Raw genomic sequence first — 19,873 nt, forward strand, 5'->3', positions numbered from 1 at the left:
TCCAAACAAACCCAAAATGAGGCAAAAAATCATGTTTTCAAATTTTAGTTCATGGGTTTAAAAACACACTAAAGTTTTTAGAAAAAAAAATATATAATAAAACTATTTAAAAAGCAAAATTGCGCTTTGAGTGCTAAAGAAGGATTGTATTTTTCGAAGGCGTGTTGAGAGGTCAGTTTCGGGTGGGTCACAGACAATAAAGAGATAAAAAGAGCAGTGTGAAAGTGTGAAGTGAGGACAGCACTGCATGTTAAAGTGTACCACAATGCAGAGGATCACGGAGATACCGTTTATTTTTGCTGGTGGAAACACTTTGACCAAAAAAACTGAGTCAAAGTATGCAGAAGCTGAGCTGAGCTGAGCTTTACTGCTACTCTTTTTCATCATCGTATTTTGGAACCGTCCTCGTGAGTCGTGACCTGTTGGTGAACCCAATTATTGCTTCTATCTATGCCAACGTTTTGTCGGAACACACAGTGTCTTTTTGACTGCTCAACCCAGAAGGACCTTTTCTACCAGGAAAAAAAAATCAAATACTATTTTATGATGAACAGTTTTAGACAAATTTGAGCTTGTTTTACATTTTAACAAAACTTAAACATATCATTTCATAAGAGAAACTTGTGTTGGAAATAAAATTAAATGAATAATTGTGAAATTTTAATATATGACTAGACTATATTAATATATGCCTAATGTTAATTTTATTAAATATTTACGTAAGTGATCATACGAGCCAAGTGAAAAGAATATAAGATTAAATTAATTTAGTTATGTCCCACATGATAATATACATTTGATAAGTTAGAGGTTTAATTTTGATTAATTATATATCTCTTAGTGTTGGTTACTAGAGAAGTAAAAATTTAAAAAAAAAAAAAAAAAAATTCTAAGTAACTCTGACTTTGATGGACAAGTGGAGATTAATTCAACAATGAATGCAATTCTCTCTCTACCCATAAAAATACATTTAGATTTTTCCATCTAATTGATGGAATTTACCGTTATGAGCAAAGATGGTCAAAAAGAGAAAGCTATCCTATAGAGAATGTCTTTTGATCTAAGATGTGGTCTTAAGAAAATTGCTACAATGGGTTCGAGTAAGTTTTATAGTTATTTAATTATGTTTTATGTACATGTGAAATTCATGGTTATTCTAAATCTTGGGATTGATGAAGCTGTTAATGTTCTAACAACATAAAAACATTTTTTACACTTTTTGAGATTGTTTGGTCAAGTGATAGGAAAGCTATTAAAACACCTATGAAAAAGAATGAGTTAATTCAATTTGAAGGAATGAAAAGGTAATGATAACAATGAAACAAGGAAGATATAACATTTTTTTTAAACTCTAAATTTTTTGTTTCTTTTATTTAAATATCATTTTTATATTGATTTGGTGGTTATGATTTGGTTTTTAATGATTGAAACTTTAGAAAAATAGATGTTGTTGGTAGAAAATTTTCGATGGAGTTCCACCAAAGTCAAAGCACACATTTATTTTTTTCTTCCCCCCCCCCCCCCCCACCCCAACATTTTAAAGATTGGATTCATTTGCTTGTATGTTTCTCTTGCCATTTTTGGTTTAATATGAATTTCTTAGAATTAGATCTCTATCTCTCCATGTTTAATTTCAAATGAGCTAAGTTTTTGTGATGATGGGCAGGATTGAGTGATTTTTTATTATTATTATTATTTTGGAATCACAACTATGGCTATATATTACTTCCTCCGTCCCACTTTGTTTGTCCTGTTTGCAAAGTCAAACTTTTTAAGGGAACATCATTTATTGTCTTGTCTACCTTTTAAAAATGCATAAGTTTCCAAAACTACCCTTAAATAAATTTATCAAAAAATTGATGACTTTTAAAATAGGGGTATAATAGGAACATTAGTAAATTAATGACTTTTATTTTTTGAAACAGGACAATATTTTGGGACATCCCAAAATGGAATAGAGGACAAACAAAGTGAGACGGAGAGAGTATTATTTTTGAGGGTCACTCCCTTTTTCTAGACCTAATAGGTTGCTGCCATGTGTTCAAAATTACCACATGTCAACATCTTATTGGGTCCATTCAACCCATGTCTCTCTCATTATTTTATTTATTTTTTGGGTGATTGATAGTAAAACATAAGAAAAAGGAAGCTCTTGGGCCACATAATTGCAATTGTTTCAAGTACATTGTTCCAGGAAGCATGGCATGCAATGTGCTTGTGTAAAGATTTTTATTATATTTTGATTGTTTTAATTTTTTTTTTTTTTGAGAGAGATTATTTTAATTAATTAATTAATTTCTACTCTACTTTATTGGTAATTGGTCAAATATTAGAGAAGTAAAAAGTGTACATCATACCTTCAAAGACTTTACCAACCAATGTCTAATAGAGTGATACCAAATTTATTTATTTATGTTTTGAGAGAAGCGGTGCCAAAAATTAACACTTCCAACTCTGCAATTGTTTAAAAAAATAGTAGTTTTCTTAGCATGTGAATAGGAATGGGGGGCTGTTATTTTATCTATTTTTTGGGTCATTGATAGAAAAAAGAAAGAAAAAAAAGAAAAGAAAAAGGAAGCTTCTGGGCCACGTAATTGCAATTTTTCTAGGACCTTGCGAATGTGAAAGGAATTTGTTAGATTTCAATTGTCCTCAACTTGAAGCATCTCTTTTCATCACCTTTCTCCAGGCCCCAGTTACCAACCCTTATTTGATTCCCTCTCTCTCTCTGCACCCCCTCCCACAACTCACACACTGAGACAACTTGGTCCACCATTCTTGCTTGCAAGTGATCCTCCAAATCAATCTCTGACTAATCTTCATTTCTTCCCATCATTCTACTCACAATGAAATTGTGTGATCTGCACATTTTAGAAAGGACCCTTTTTGAGTATTTCAGAAGGTTGTCTGTAACTAAATTGTTTCACCATCATAGCAGCATCAACCACTACCACCAGAACAAAACATATTTGATTCTATCCCCACAAGCCCCGAACATAACATCGAAATTATATTTTTACTCCACTTTTGATCAATAAAAGTGTCGTATCTATGAGCTAATGTTGTACAATCAAGTGCAAGATGTGTGCCGAAAGCATTTTCAAAAAAGACGTCTAGTGTTCAAATTCTCCCTTCCTCCCCTAACTAAAGAACTATCAAAAAGAAAAGGCGCAAGACTGTTGAATACTGGAACTTGATGTGTTTGGTGAATTCCCAGGACATAGAAATTGAAAACTATAAGATTTCATCAATGGCAGAGAGATAACTTACAAACTTCCACTCACCCTTTTGCAGCCTTTTGAGAATGACATCAACCTCAATATGATTCCACATGACGAGACAATGATCGAGACATGGACCCCTATATTGTCTAGCTACAACAATAGAAGGCTGTGCATATGGAGAGGTGGGGGAGTCACTTTCTCTCCCAACAGATTACACATTCTCACAGACACAGACACAAGAAGTACCCCACATCCATAGGGCATATAGGGGTTTGTATGTTGGGACATACTAGTGCCAAGACACTCCAAATGTTCGTCAGCTCATCAGAAAAGGAATCTTTATATTTGCATGTTTTAATCATTCAACAGTGATAAAAATAATACAACTTCTGTTTGCAACATAATGACAAAACCCTAGAAACAAATTATTATGACGCCTAGGTCATAGATCTCAATCATAGTCAGCACAACAAAATTAGGCATCTATTTGAGTACCTCTTGAAATATAAGTATAACCTAATTGCTATAGCACCTAACCAATCATTGGACAATTTATTCAAAGAATTTCTTTCATAGCTGACAACAGAGACAAAAATTCCTACAAATGAATGATCATCTGAAATAACCATGACCCAACCACTTATCATATGACATCAAAACCGTATAAAACACTAAAATGGTTGTAATTTATGAAATTTGTCCTACCCATTGAGCTCTAACTTAAATGGCACTTCATCTCTTTATAAGAGTACGATAGATGTGAGGTTGTGGGTTCAAGAACTAGAAGGTGCATGTGTAACTTACCAAAATTATAATAAAAACTAAGTTGGACGAGGTCTCATAAAAAAAGAAAAGAAGACAGTACCATAGTAATAAGTGAATTGAACAAGTGAGTAGACATAAAGAAAAGTAGGGACAATGATCATCATCGGTATGCACATGATGCAACGTGATAGTTGCCGCTGGTTAAAGGTGCATAGGAATCTTCAGTCAAGTTTTCTTCTAATCAGCCCTTTGAAGAAGTCCAAACTGCAGCCACAATGTAAAAAAATCATGATTACTTATATTTCTATCATAATTAGATTTTTATGTAACATACTTCTAGAACAATAACATCTCTAACATACTTTTTTTTTCAGTTCATGTTTTAATGGACTACTGTAATTTTAGCGCTTGATTGTTCTTTGTCCCTGATGTACACTTCCTGTATACTTAGGTGACTTTTTTTTTTTTTTTTTTCCTTCTCTTATTTAATATATCTTTCATTACCTATCCCCAAAAAACAAAAAAAAAAGTCACATGTAATTCCAGTAATGTTTATATTTTAAACATGATATTAGAGGGAATAGAAGCACAATTTATTCGACATTCCTACACTTATTCGAAAAATGGCAAAAAGTGTATTAACAAGTTGTTAAAGGACTTACTCAACACCACGCTCAGAGGGCTTTTTGATGCAGCATAAATTCTCAAAGGGATTAAAAATCAACAAGAGCAGAAAAACTAATAATAAACCTAGAAATTAGTACTTACTCTTGATTGGAATCAGCACCTAAGGTCATCTGGAATCAACACCAAACTATTGAAGGTAAAACTTCAAACTGTACTATAATGGTGAACTCTAGGTTCTTTAAATAGAGTTCCAAACTAATTATCCTAGTAAGGTTGGGAAATGATTCTAACCAATGAAAGTAATTCTACTAACATAGGAAAAGGAATAAAATCCTAAACCAAGCAGGAAAAAACCAAAGGTTTAACCAATTACATAATGTAAATAAAAAAAATCCTACACATTAATTGAATATGCCTTAGACCGAACCGGTGGCAGGCTCCATTCACCAGGTCAGTGGTTATGCTATCTTCTTGCATCTACATCCATAGGTCTGCGTAATTGGGGACCTATATTTTGCTCCTGCAGCACCTTTCAGAAGAAGAAAGGTAGGATGTTTTGACTGTTTTGACACGGCTGCCTACATCTATGGACCTCCTTTTGATCCATTGTAGTGCAGCATTTGAGCTGTGGAGTTTTTACATTCAGGATGTTTGGGATTTAGTGGGTATTATCGGAGAAGGTTCTTGATTTATTATGTGGGTGGCAGTGTAGGGGACCTAATATTTGTAAATATTTTTTCAATTGTAATTCTTTAGCTACTTCGGGTATTTTTACACGAAGTAGTCTCATTTTAGTAAAATTATTATTAACTATAAAAAAAAATTTTAAAAAAAAGTTATACAACAATGGAAGGCTATGAGAGGCCAATAGCAAAATTTAAGATTTTTTTTTTTTTGGGTAAGTAATATAAAAACTTATATTAAGAAAATAAAACAGCACAAGTACACAAGAAATGTACTAGAAGGGCATCATCAACAAGAGACCAAATTACAATGATCAAGCAAAACTGGAAGGGAAAGACAAGAAAAAGTCGGAGCAAAATTTAAGAATTAAGATCCCCAAAACATCTGTAGTACGTTAGTTAGGTTAGGCTCTATGAGAGTATTATGAGGACAAACTTTATGCATTGTGACATGAAAGGAACTATGATGAGCAAACACATTTAAGCCTTTTCATGCTTAAAATGGGATTCAAAAGGAATGGTTGCTTTAAGGAAGAAATGGTTTATTCTATCAAAAAAAGAAAAAAAGAAAAAGAAAAAGGAAGAAACAGTTTATGATAATTTTGACAGGGCATTGGTTTTAATTGAAAAGGAAACCTTTATGCATTTGGTCTCTTTTGCTGGGACACTACCCTGGTGTCTTCATAGTGTTTCTGTCTACCCAACTTAGAGGAGTCCACATTGTCAAACCATAACAGACCTCAGGCATGTTTGTTTATCACATTCTTTTATTGACAGTTAATGGTTTTCTTAGTGTAATTTGCAATTAACCATATAAGATAATATACCGTACTGACCTACATATACTTTGTAGCATATTTCCATAATTATGAAAAATCTCGACAACTTTTTACAATATTATTTTATCCAACATGAAAATACCATCTAAAAAATTTACCTATTGCCATCAGGATGAAGCTCATACATTTGATTGTCCTCACCAATAGCTAGCAAATATCCTGAGGATGTCAAACCCTACAAAGATAGAATTAAATATAAAAAATACAATTTTCTAGGATCAGCAACTCATATGTCATACTCTGAACAATTGAACAATCCCCATTGAAATGAAATCGCACAAAGTTTGGCATTGATTATGCTTGAAAATTAGTGTTTCCAATGGAGATGCCTAGGGTTTGAATCCCCCCTCCCCGACTGTAACTATTGAATTATTAAAAAAAAAAAATTGATACTGCTATCTAATTTTTAGCCAGATCATTGGCACCCCCATTTACATCTCCATGTGTTCTTTAATAGGATATAGCTGAAGATCAAGGTTGTTAAAGTCAAGATCCTATATAGAATTATAGAAGGGTGTCCAAGATTGGATAAAAAAATTGTGTGATTTAACAAAATGAAAAATAACTATAAAAAGTACAGGCATACATTACGAAATTCTACAAGCAAAAGTATACAAGTTTGCAATGTAGCTCAAAAAGTAGAGTTTGCATTTACAGTAACTGAAAAGATCAAGATTTAAATCCTTGCATTCTGTTTAAAGTGTAATTAGCATTTTAAATTTGTTAAAATCCAAGCTAAAGTAATATGGAAAAAGAAACTTCTTAATAAAAATATCTATATTTTCCATAAGCACATACATCACAACTTACAGACAATATTGCAAGTCACACCAATTTTATATGTAATTAAATGTTTTTGTTAAAAAGCATTTTGCTGTATGTTGCGTTCAGTCATTCTTTTATATTTTTTCTATTTTTGGCCTGGTGCCTGTATGTAATTTGATTGGCTGATTGTATAAAATATCCCAATTTCCAACAGATTGTAGAATCAATAAAATCTAGAATTCCAATTTTACTAAACATCCCAATTTCCACAAAGTTATAGAATCGGTAAAATCTTAACTAAAAATCTAGGTTTTACTGATTTTACATTAGATCCAATTATGGTCTTACAAGTTCACATTTTTTAAAGCAATCTAGATTGTTTGATAGAGTTGGAATTGTGAAATTGTATAATTTATGATTTAAATCTAGATCTTAAGAACCATGCTAAAGATTCTGATCACTATTAGTAAATTGCAATGAATTGGATTAGTTTTTCACTTAAATCAAAATCTTAACCATGAAGTCCCAAGTATGAAGATGTTCCCCTAGCTATACAAAATAAGCAAGTGAATACATTTTTTTTTTTTTTTTTTTAAAGAAATACATAATTTCATCCATATACATTCATTCGGCAACTTATCTAGCAAGTAGGAAGCCTTTAAATTTCATCCTACCTGAATAGTTACTACATTTTCAACCATTTGGTCCTCGTTCTTTTCCTGTACAATTACTCTTTGCCCACTGCATGCACATAACAAAAGAGAAAAATCATGCATTTGTAACTGAAACATTAAGGCAAATATACATGCACAAGATTTTTTATTATTTTTGATCGGTAATAGATATTTTCATTAAAAAAAGTACATGTTCACGATGATGAACAGAGTACTAGGAACAAATACAAACAAATCAAACAAAAACACAAACAGATTGCACGAAATCAAAAACGGAAATACATTGTGTAAAACCCCAAATACGAGACCACTCAAAAAAAGTCCCAACTAGCAAAGACTTCAAAAAATCAGTAGATTTCTCAACATCCTCAAAATGCGGGTATTATGTTCCTTCCAAATCAACCACATCAAACAGGATGGCACCATATTCTAGATCGAAGAATAGTATAACCCCGGAAAATTCTCCCATGCAAAAAGAAGAGAAACAGCCGTCCTTTGCATCACATCACCCACTGCAAACTAAACATCAAAAACACTTCACTCCATAAGGCATGTGCAAACTTATAATGAATTAAAAGATGATCCACTGTTTCTTCATCACAATGGCACAAGCAACACCAATTAACCAAAGACAGGTTTCTTTTTATAAGGTTGTCAATAGTAAGAATACCATCCCGAGTTGAGGTCCATAAAAAGAAAGACACTTTTCTAGGTACCATAATACTCCAAATACACTTCCAAGGGAAAGGAAAGGTAGGAGGAGTAGATAAGGAATTATAGAAAGAGTGCACATCAAAAACACCATTCGGGGTTGACTTCCAAAACAAACTATCAATTCCCTCACCCCTAGGCATTTTGGAATAAACATGCTCGTAAAAAGAAAACACTCTCTCCTCCTCCCAATCATCAAGACCCTTGTGGAATTGAATATTCCAACTCCTACTACCACCATTTGATGAAATAGTAATCAACTCAAAAATTGAAGCTTCTTTTCCCATAGCACGAGAGAAAAGATCAGGGTAAAGATCCTTTAAAGGAATTTGCCCACACCAAAGATCATACCAGAATCGAATATGAAAACCCTCTCCCACCACATTGTAACACATGACCAAAGAAACTCTCAACACCTTTCCTAATATTCTTCCACATTCCACATCCCTGAGCACCTCTACTAACTCTAGTGCACCAACCTCCACTAGACATTCCATACTTGGTAGCTATTACTGGATGCCATAAATGATTGGTTTCACTTCCAAACCACCATAACCATTTTCCAAGCAGGGCTTGATTAAACAAACCAATCCTCCGAATCCCCAAACCTTCATTCTCCATTGGCCAACACACCTTATTCCAAGCAACAAGTGGATATTTGAAAGCTTCCTCAGAACTCCCCCGTAGGAAATTTCTCTAGATCCTTCCTAATCTATCCACCACAACTTGAGGGATAGAAAACAAGGATAAGAAATAGGTGGGAAGGCTTGAAAGGTTACTTTTCAGTAAAGTTAATCTTCCCCTTTTGACAAATATAAACGTTTCCAACTAGAAAGCTTCTTCTCCATTTTTTCTATAATAGGATTCCAAATTGATGGATCCTTAAAATGAGCTCCAACAGGCATTTCCAAGTACGTCATGGTTACGTCATGGTTAGCTTACCAACATTGCAACTTAAGACACTAGATAATGTATTCAAACTCCCTATCACCCCCATTGGAACAATCTCACTCTTACCAATATTAACTTTCAAGCCTGTGATAACCTTAAAGAAAATCATCACCATCCGAATATATAAGAGTTGTTCCCCGGTTGCATCACAAAAAATGATAGTGTCATCAACAAAAAGAAGATGAGAAATACACAAACCTCCTTGAGAATGGGAATTTGCTTGGAAACCCCTAAGAAAGCCTCCCTCTTCTGTTCTTTGTTCAACAACCTGCTCAAAACTTCCATCACCAACAGGAAGAGAAGAGGAGACAAGGAGTCCCCTTGGCGAAGGCCTCAAGTACTACCAAAAAATCCCACTGGAGAGCGCCATTAACAAGAACTAAAAAACGGACAGTAGAAACACAAAACTTCATCCACCTCCTCCACTTCTCTCCAAAACCCATCCTCCCCATGAGATAAAACAAGGCATCCCAATTCACATGGTCATAAATTTTCTCAATATCCAATTTGACAATCACACCTGGAATTCTACTCTTCATTCTACTATCCAAGCATTCATTAGCAATGTGAATGGAATCATGAATTTGCCTCCCTCCAACAAAAGAATTCTGAGATAATATGTTATTTATAGTCAAATAAGACATTTGTAGTTCAATCCACGTCTACATCAAAAACCAATTGGTATCTCGGCCTAATAATAAAGAGCAATCATTATAGAGTGGACACCATAGATTTGAAATAATATATGTTATTCATAGCCCTTCAACAAACCCAATATCCTAAAGTGATGGAATGAGGGAATAATGAAGTTCGGATGGATGAATGGTGATAATTATAAACACACAAAAATAAAGGGAAAAGAAATCGTGACACTCTTAAGAAGATGGAGGTAGCACCAATAGGGGATATGATGAGAGAGAAAGCCAAAATGCTTCAGTCATGTGCATTCAAGACCAATTGTTGCATTCATAAGGATTAGTTAATGAGTAGCAAGGTTTACATTGAAGCAATAGTGAGGCCAATTCCAAGAAGGAAAAAAATGGGGGAGGGGAGGGGATTTTGGCTGTGGGAAAATATTGATCGCCTATGATTTCAACAATTAATAAGACATCATAGGATGTAAAATTTGTAAATGAAATTCACTTTGCCATCCCAATAGTTGGTAAAGGGATTTTAACTTGAGTCAATTCGACTGTCTCTATTAGCCCTTGATCTCTTTGACTTTAGTGTCACAGGAAGACAACAAAAAACGCCAGGAGGAGGGTTTAGTACTGAGTCAAGTTGGACAGCTGATGTAATTACTATTCTTTTATTTAACCTCTGAATTGTGAGTAAGGACAATTTTTTTTTTTTTATTACAAAAATTGACTTCAATGGTTTTTTATTACAAGAATAAAGTGAGGAGAAAGGAATAATTTGGACATGGGAGTAGACATTTTCTCTGCCTTACAGATGCATGGTCACACAATCCATAATGCTGAACCTTTAATTCTTTCACGAATAGCCACTAATGCATACAAGCAGAAGAATATGCATTATTTGCAAGAATATAACTGAAAACTTGTACAAAAAAGGCTGCCATTGTCAACCACTGAAAGACAGAATTAAGATTGACACGTCACCTGTGCAGCCATGTCTTATAATATAGCTCCTCAAGAGTCTGAAATCCTGCAAAATGCACAGAAGAATAATTTAATAATTTGGCATGATTCTACATATTATATCTAGTTTATTACATAAACTATGGCAGTCACTGAATGACACAGCATTTCATCAAACATACCTTTTTTAGGAAGCAATGATACAGACACAACACAGGAAACGGCACTACATGGGACACTAGCATTTTTTGAAAATGAGGACACAACATGTGGGTGATATGGCAATTAATAATTTAATTAAAAATAATTTTTAGGTATATTTTATATATTTTTAGGTATAATTTATGCTTATTTTAGGTTTTAAAAATATGTAACACATATAAAATATTTGAAAATGTATCTAAAATCAAATTAAAAAAAAAAAACAATAATGGATAAAAATAATAAACAAACAAACCAAATGAGCTGAGCTTACATACAAATACTAACCCTGGTCATGCCCCCCAAATTTAATAATAAGAGATAATTATACTTTGCCCACCTATGGTTTGCACCATTTTAATGTTGCTTACCTGTGTTTTGAAAAAAGTCATTTTACCCACCCGAGGCTGCCTCCATTAAGCAGCCATTACCCACCTCATCATTTTCACCGTCAAAAACAAGAAAAACATAAAACAAACATAGAAATCAAGATATAAAAGTAAGCGTTTTATAAAAATTGTGGAAGTTTTTATACTTTGGCTAAGAACACGAAAAAAAACAAATATTACTTTTAGATCTTGATTTTTTTATGAAGTGATACCACTAGTCATAAGCTGAGCAACAAACCTTAAACTTGAAATCGTAGCAAATCCATTAAAAGTTAGGCGAAACTCCAAGAGATATGGGAAAAAATAATAGAGCTGATGAGAAATCATAAACTAGTTAAAGGATTACCCATCCGAAGACACAACTAATTATCATCATCAGATAGTGGTGGATAGCTTGCACAACTAATTATCAACATCAGATGGTGGTGGATTTGTATCCGAACCTTGAATTAGCATTCTCAAATTAGAAGCTTGTGCTAAGGCCGGTCAAACCAGAACTTCTGCAGAGCAAGTTTGTTTAACCTCTTGGAGTGGCCATCAACGTGTACCTCTTTAGAGCAAAACACATGGCAGAGAAGAATGCAGTGGACAGGGAGATTTGATCCGACTGTTTAACCTCTTTGCAGATTTGTTTCTTCTAATTGTTCCCCCAAATATCCGATCTGATTGCTAGGATTTGGAATGAAGATTCATATATTTTCAAAAGAGCTAAAGAGAGAGATGATGGAATAGCATAGATGCAAAGTGTGAAGGACCAAAGGGAGAAGCAATCTTGGAGTCCCCCATCGCCTGGGGAAGCACATGGAGATGTGCTTATAAGGAGTGATCTCCCTTCAATGTTTAGAGGCCTTTTCCTCCCACTGCTGTGTGCTCTAGGGGATTGGCTAGACACAGTTTGTGCTGTGTTGGCCTCTCTATAATGGTCATTTTTGTGGAGGTAGCTAAGCATCTCGGTGGTTGATTTGGTTGGCAGTGTGGATGAAGGTTGGTGGTGGAGATTGGGGATTAGGGGTCTTTTGGCCTAGTTTGAGGAGAGAGGCATAAAAGAGGATCAAAAGGACATATTTACCCCTTTTTTAATGGTGATCAGTAACGAAGGTTAACGGAGGCGACTTTGGGTGGATAAAGTGACACTTTTCAAAACACTGCAATGTTAAAGTGACCCAAATCATAGGGGGTAAAGTGTAATTAGCCTAATAATTTTTTTTTTTTGATAAGTAAAGATAACTAGTCGTTATTAAAATAATAATAATAATAAAACTAACACTTAACCAAACCAAAACAAACAACTCAAATAGTTCCACTACCAACCGGGAGCCATCATTTTTTTAGAGAGAGAGAGAGAGAGAGAGAGAGTAAAAAAAAATCAGTGGGTGGTGTGATCTCCAATATCAATGGGTGGCGATGGATGAACTAGCATTGCCGGCCACTGATCTGGCACTTCCTGGCAGCTGTGAGTCACGAGAGAGAGAGAGAGAGAGAGATAGAGAGAAAGAGAAAGAGAACTCAACTCTAGGGCTTGAAGACTGAAGAGTATAAGGGCGAAAACACTAGATAAGCAATGGAGATTGTGCCATGTGTAAGCAGATCTATCTTTTTATTTTTTATTTTTTGCATGCCCATGTTGCGATCGTGTCCTGGCCATGTCCTATCCGAGCCACATAATTTTTTTATTTCTTCACTGACATGGTGGGACATGCAGGCAGCCTTGTCGGTGACTTTCCCATGTCCGACACTGACCCAGTGCCCATTATGGCGTGTCTGTGCTTCACATATAACTCACATACTCATGCAGGATTGAACGATTACCTCACTGTCAACCCTCTCTATTAGGGTAGTATTAAAGGCTAGCTTATTAAGCACTGCTAAAAGCATAACAAAATCTTTTCTTATTGTCAAACTAACAAAACCTTGATGCACAACAAGTACTTGCCCAAAAATTGGTAGATTGGTGTCATCATCAACAAATCATGAAAAAGGTTTCAAAATCACATGAAAAACATATTAGGCTTTTGTGCAGTGACATACCAGTAGCTTACTGTAGCTAAATCCAACTGATCATATATGAAAAGTGGGTGACAGCAATGTATATTCACCAATATAAAAGATTTGTTTGGAAACAGTATTCTTAGTCCAGTGTTCTCTATTTCTAAAATATACATGTAATGGATTTGATGTGTTTTTATAGGTTTCAGTAGATATTGAGGCAAAAAAGTGCATTCCAATTCCAAACTCCCCTTTTCATTTAACTGGTTGATGATCTGTACCTATAATTCACGTTTTATCCTTTCTCTATAAATTAAGTTGACTTGCTAAAAGTAAATGGGAATTCTTATAGCCTGAGAGATATGAAAGTCAAAGAAAGCAGCAAAGTGCATAGTTAAGCTGACATTTAACAGAAAAGATCAAATTCAACATGACAAAGGAAACGTCAAATTGATCATTGCAAGGTCATACTATTTAGAATGAAAATGGTATAAAAATGATTAGATCATAGATTTACCTTGATTTATGAAAAGATCATTAAATTTCTCAAATTTTTCAAAGAAGGCCGCAAGTATTTCTTCTCTACTTAATTGGTAAGCCACAACAGAAAGTTCTTTGAGAGCTGCATTCAAGCATGTTGTTGGTTTCTCATTATCAACATTCAAACCTATACCTGCAAGAACATGGAATGATTTAATATATAGATCATGCACAAACATTTAATATGCCATTATTTTAGCTTTGAAAGAAAACAGCTCATTCAGTTACATAACAGAAGCATGGTTGGCTGCAATACATTCATATTTAGCCCAAGGACAATTCCATTACCGGCACTGACATTGAACTTCTTCGATCTATATGTTGAGGTGCACAAAATGCCTCCAACTTTAAGGCCATTTAAGTAAAGATCATTTGGCCACTTTATCTTAACATCAATACATGGTAAGCCCTGAAGAGAACAATGCAACCAAAAATTAGCATACCCTATGTACCCTTCCACGCTGCTCATTGCTCAGTTTGCTAGATTGCAATCGTGGCTGCTGTGCATAGTCCAACTGAGCCAAAGATAAAAAAATATAGACGGTCTGAACTATTGCATACGTCAAAAAGTTGACAACATCAATGATCACTCTTATGTATACTACAATCTGTATATCATGTAAGAAAGTAAGAGTGAAATTAATCTTTAACGCTGTGACACTTCAAACGCCAAATCAAGTCAATCTAAAAGTCCTTAAATTTAAGGCTTCCAATTTTATTAATTTTTCTCCAATGCTAATTTTTTTTTTTTTTAATTCATAATATTTACCAGATCCATACTAGAGATGACAATAATCAGAAGAATAAATGCTCAGCTTAATTCAATTGGAAAAATGGTCAGTGTAACAACACAATATACACAAACTGGCAACTCACATTTTTGTCACAAACATCCTTTATTGCCTCAGTAATAGCAAGAGACACGACGTATTGCACCAGAGGCACGACTCGCCCATCCTCCATTTGCGTTGTAAAAGAAAACATAAGGCAACCCATTGGAGATTCCCACACATTCTTTGAACGACCTGCAAAATTCCTTATCATAAGTAATTATAAAACATAACGGCAATATTACATTTAGTCCTTAAAGTTTCCACAATTTTCCAGAATCGTCCCTAGAGTTTCAGAGGTTGCAGTTTAATCCTCAAATAATTTAAAATGATCCAATTTGGCCCATATGCTAATTTGAATGGTGTGTATCATTTGATTGGGCACATTTACAAAAAATAAAGAAGTAATAAAAAAGAAGTACAGGTGGCTTAAAAATTACATGCGAGAGTCCAATGGACTAAAAGTGGCTTGTAGCTACCATGAAGGTTCACTATTGCCACATTAATGTTGGCAAAAATTGATGCTATCCATGTGGCAGTTTTATTCCACTTGGACACTTGGACTGCTCGCATATACTTTTTAAGCCACCTTGAAGCCAGCTCAACCATTATGCTATTTACCCAAGTGAAAGGAGACACCATAATTTTGGTCCTATAATAGATCTATCAAAAAACATTTGGACCTATTATAATACCATACTTAAAGTAACTTAAAGTAGAATATATATGATATGCATTGACTTTTTTTGTTTGGAAAAGTGGTCAATGTCACTAAAAATGAAAGCTTTTTTTCTTTTTTTTTCACTCTCTCTCTGGAAGTATCTCTTGACAACAACTCTTTTTCTCTTTTACCCCTAAACTAATTCTCATGAGCATTATTTAAGGTAACCAATTTGAGCTCCCCTTTTCTCTTCCCTCTTCCCTCTCCCCTTTTCTTTCTTTTCTCTCCGCTAGTTTTTTCCAAACACCGTGTAAATTGTAAGGAATCAAGGATAAGCTACCTAGATAATTATTAGGGTAAAATACAAAATACCACCCTTGAGGTTTGGGCTAATAAAAGATATAACAAAGATTTTTAAAAAATATCCAATTTTCTCCCTAAGCACAAAAAACACTTAACACCATTTTGAAAGTTCCTGCTCCTCTATAAGTCCTCTACTTACTTCCAACACCTTGTCTTGATTGCACAGGTCTCACAGTGACTGCATTATGGCAATTAATGTGTGAGGGAGGTCTGTATAGCCCATGGCAGATAAACAGCAACCAAGGATGGAAAATGAAGCAGGAGGAGAAAGGGAATTTTCAAACGGTGTTAAGTGATATTTGTGATTAGGGAGTAAATTGGTTAATTTTGAAAAGTTTTGGTAGTATCAAACACCAGCCCAAGTCTTAGAGGTAGCTTTTGTATTTTACCTTATTATTATTATTGTTTTGTTATAAATTAGCTGATCAGATCACACCTTATGATTCATTCATGTTAGCATACAGAGCAATTGGGATCATCTTACATTCTTTAATGACCAAACCACCATTTTTCAAATTTCAGGAGTGAAATTAGAATATTGGGCAAACTTTAAGAAATAAATGTGGTGTTTGCTCAATAATAATAATAATAATAATAATAATAATAATTTCCAAATTGTAAGCAAGCAACAAGCACAAAAAGTTAATCAAGTAGTGTTTCACACCTCGTCCTTTAAACTGAACATCGGCAACACAAACCGTTCCAATTGGAAGCTCACCAAAATTGCTGATGAAACCAAAAAACACACAATTACTAACCCAAAATTATATATCAAAATAAATTTCCAACATAGCGGAAAATAAAAGTTTAGCGAAAATATTTCCGTCCCTAAACTAAAATTTATATACGAAAAAAAGATAGTTTATAAGAAACTTACTGAGAAACGACGTCGTGCGTGGAAGGCAACCTCGGAGACCAAATGAGAAACCTACCAAACTGACTGGTTGAAAGAGAAGCCATGTAGGAATCGATGCGAAAAGAGTTTTCTTCGAGCTCCGATTTCAAAAGAACAGAAACTTCGCTATCACCTGGGAGCTTCAGAGTCTTATTGCTCTTTAGAGAGACTGCGATTTCATTCTCAGCCGTCGATTTTCCACATAAAACCAGGGTAGAAGATGAATTGGAATCCATAGCTGCACATCAACAACAACAACAACAAAAGAAAAATAAAAATAAACAATTCTAAGTAAAAGTAGTATGGTTTTTTTTCTCAGTGACCAAACAGGAAGTTTTGATAAATCATTGAAACCTGAAAGAGGAGAGAAAGAGAGTTTGTATGGGAAAGTGAGCTTGCGCGGAGAGAGAATCAGAGAGTGGATGGAGTTTCGTAGAGTAAGAAATCGCAGTGAGTCCTTCAAGGACATGTAAGTAAAAAAAATAGGAGACAAGGCAGTTTGGTATATACGTTTAAAAACTGAAAATTATTGCTTAAAATTATTTTGGAAGTATCTGTAGGTAGAAAAATGTATCAAAATATGTGTGTAAGGACTCGATTTGTAACGAACCGTAACAGTGTTGGGTTCACACGTAAAAAGGTCCAAATAATATTATTTGTAAAGCGTGAGTTTGAAAGGCTAGGTCTTAGTCACCAGACGGCGGGTCTTTCGTGGTGTTCATACATAGTTTAAATCGTGTTCGTCTTGGGAGTCTTTCTCCTGGAGGCAGGCTGGGAGGCTCTGGTTTTTGGTCATTTTTCTCAGCCCCCCTTTTAGTGCACTAACCTTTACATTATATAATCCTTCTTGGTCGATCTTAGCCCTCCACTTGTTGGTCTGGCAGGTGCTTACTTCTGTACCCATCCCATCAACCGTCCCCTCTTACTTTCTGTTAGTTGCAATGATCGAAGTTACACCGCCCAAGTGTCTTTTCTCATTAACATGATCAGGACGCTGGCGGGTGCATTTAATGCGGAGGGGACGTATTTTCCTTGAACCAACTTTCCACCGTACCTCCATGTGGGCCCTATTCCACTCACATCCCCTTCAGGGGGCGGTTTGGGGGATAGTTTTCACTAAGACGTTACTCTTCTCATCGAAGTCCAGGAGTGCCGAGAATAGGATCGTCCTCAGTTGTTCCCCTTAACACCTTGGCCTTTAATTACTCGTCCTCGGCACACTACCTCCTCGGCACGGGCCCTAAGCCCGGATAGAGCGTGAGCCGGATCATAAGCTCCCCGGCCCTACAATAACCCCTCAAAATCCTGCTATCCGACTCCTCGGACGGATAGGAGGGTTTTGATGACATCAGATATCTGCCAATGTCTGTCCATCCTTGTCACCTATCAGTTCCCGAGACTTTTTATCTGCCCGAGACACGTTCCTAGAGCCCTTGGAAGGCGAAACGTGGCCTCATTAAATACGGGCGGTTTTGTGTTTCCCACGTTCTATGGCATGATGAAGATCGAACGGTGGTGATCCCTTGGTCTTTATGGGCGGGAAAATTTGTGCAGTTACCCTAGAAAGTATAAGAGATTTTTTGGAACGGATCTGTCTCTTCAGTTTTGCACTTGAGAGTTCTAATGCGTATATTCTGGATTCATCTGAATTTTCGTCCAAATTCAAGTTTATCTCCAGCACAAAAAGCCTATCCGAAGCGCATTTCCTCTTTTATGTAAGTTCCCTACCTCCATTAACTCGTGTTTTTTCTTTTCTGGGTTTATTTTTCTTTGGTTCCCTTTCTTCTCCCGTCGCGGGTTAGGTTTGTTTAGTAAATCATAGAGATGGCTAAATTGAGACTGAGGAAATTAGTCGATACTGAAAAGGCGATGAATAAGTTCATCGTCGATTATAGGATTCCTCCCAACGTAAGTATGAGGCATTGTAAGATGGGGGAATGGCACTATGAGAATCCCTATGGGGCCGGTATCGAGGGGTTATCTCAGGCACTTCCGATTAGCCCTTACCCAATGCGCCGGCAACGTTTTTAGGATTCTGGGTTGCGTGGATGCTTTAAACGAGAAGATGGGGTTAAGACTGACCCACCATGATGTGAACTGGTGCTATAATCTCCAAAAATTGAAGGGGAAAACCTTCTACATGAAGACGAGGGACGAAAGGGTTCGATTAATCCAGTGCCTCACTAACTCTAACAAGGGATTAAACAAGGATTTTCTCATCGTCTCTGGTGAATGGCACGATGGCGATCCATGCCCCATAGTAGAAGGACAACCAGGTGGGGTACTGGGAATGGAAGGGCGATGAACCTTTGCACCATTCTAATCTGATGTTGTTTGGTAACTAACCATGCATACGTGTTTTTCTTTTTGTAGATCCACACGCCTACCAACGGCATTTTCACTTAGTCAACCGGGCGGACTTGGAGATTGTCTTACAAGCGGCAGTTTTTGTAAACGACAAAGATGATCAAGTCCGAGCAGCTCACAAAATACTAGGGTACCCTCCTGTTCAGAAGTTATTTGCGGACGCAAGGCACGTGATCAGCGCCAGCCGTCCTTGGTTTCCAAAAATTACCGTGGTCTAGACAGGATTTTTAATCTCCCAGGAACCATCTGTCCCCGAAAACATCCCACCGGTGGGCCCCTCCTCATCTCATCAAGTAGCAGAGGACGAAGGCGAGCTAGATCGGCCCGAGGAAGGTTTTGGGGTATTTGACCTAGCCCACCAATCCGAGGACCCCCCTGGTGATATAGGTGACCCAGCCTTGTCCGAGGCGGAATTGACGTCAATAGACACTTCTTCTCAAGCCGAGATGGGACTCAAGAGAAAGCCCCCGACCCCCCTACTCGAACTCCTCGAGGGTCAACCTGGGAAGGATACGCAGGGAACGCCACAACTCAATGCTCCTTCCCCACCACCTCAGCCCCAGATTGTCTAGACTAGGTCATCTTCCACCAAGTCACAGCCACAATCCCCCCGCCCCAAACTTCCTGCTTCCTCCCAACCAGCTCTGCCTCCTCGGCCGGAAGACACTGATTCAAAGAGAAAGAGGAGCCCCAAGGGCAAGGAAACCATGGACGGGGGAAAATCCCAACCTTCGAAGGAGAAGGAGGAGGCTCCGCGCACAAAACAACTGAAGATTGGGCACCAAAGCAAGGGTAAAGAGA

At 36.2% G+C, this 19,873-nt stretch overlaps 1 protein-coding gene across 1 annotated transcript; it reads right to left on the reverse strand.

Annotated features, from left to right (window-relative positions):
• Window positions 1-3,639: 3,639 nt before the first annotated feature.
• Window positions 3,640-17,181, reverse strand: LOC115960411 (biotin--protein ligase 2-like). The gene is made up of 10 exons (XM_031079297.1): window positions 17,060-17,181; window positions 16,688-16,943; window positions 16,475-16,536; window positions 14,833-14,981; window positions 14,245-14,365; window positions 13,934-14,089; window positions 10,862-10,907; window positions 7,578-7,644; window positions 6,237-6,313; window positions 3,640-4,253 (listed from the first exon to the last, which is right to left on the reverse strand). Exons 1-10 carry the CDS (start codon window positions 17,172-17,174, stop codon window positions 4,211-4,213), a joined length of 1,092 nt encoding a protein of 363 aa, XP_030935157.1. The 5' UTR covers window positions 17,175-17,181; the 3' UTR covers window positions 3,640-4,210.
• Between the last annotated feature and the right edge of the window lie 2,692 nt (window positions 17,182-19,873).

Source organism: Quercus lobata, chromosome 9, assembly GCF_001633185.2.
Source record: "Quercus lobata isolate SW786 chromosome 9, ValleyOak3.0 Primary Assembly, whole genome shotgun sequence".
In the NCBI taxonomy this organism is placed as follows: domain Eukaryota; kingdom Viridiplantae; phylum Streptophyta; class Magnoliopsida; order Fagales; family Fagaceae; genus Quercus; species Quercus lobata.

Coding starts and splice junctions, on each gene's coding strand:
- LOC115960411 (XM_031079297.1), bottom strand. CDS start 17,174: ATGTCCTTGAAGGACTCACTGCGATTTCTTACTCTACGAAACTCCATC. Junction 16,537..16,687: donor ACGCACGACGTCGTTTCTCA/GTAAGTTTCTTA, acceptor TGGTTTCATCAG/CAATTTTGGTGAGCTTCCAA. Junction 7,645..10,861: donor TATAAGACATGGCTGCACAG/GTGACGTGTCAA, acceptor ATGTGCATGCAG/TGGGCAAAGAGTAATTGTAC.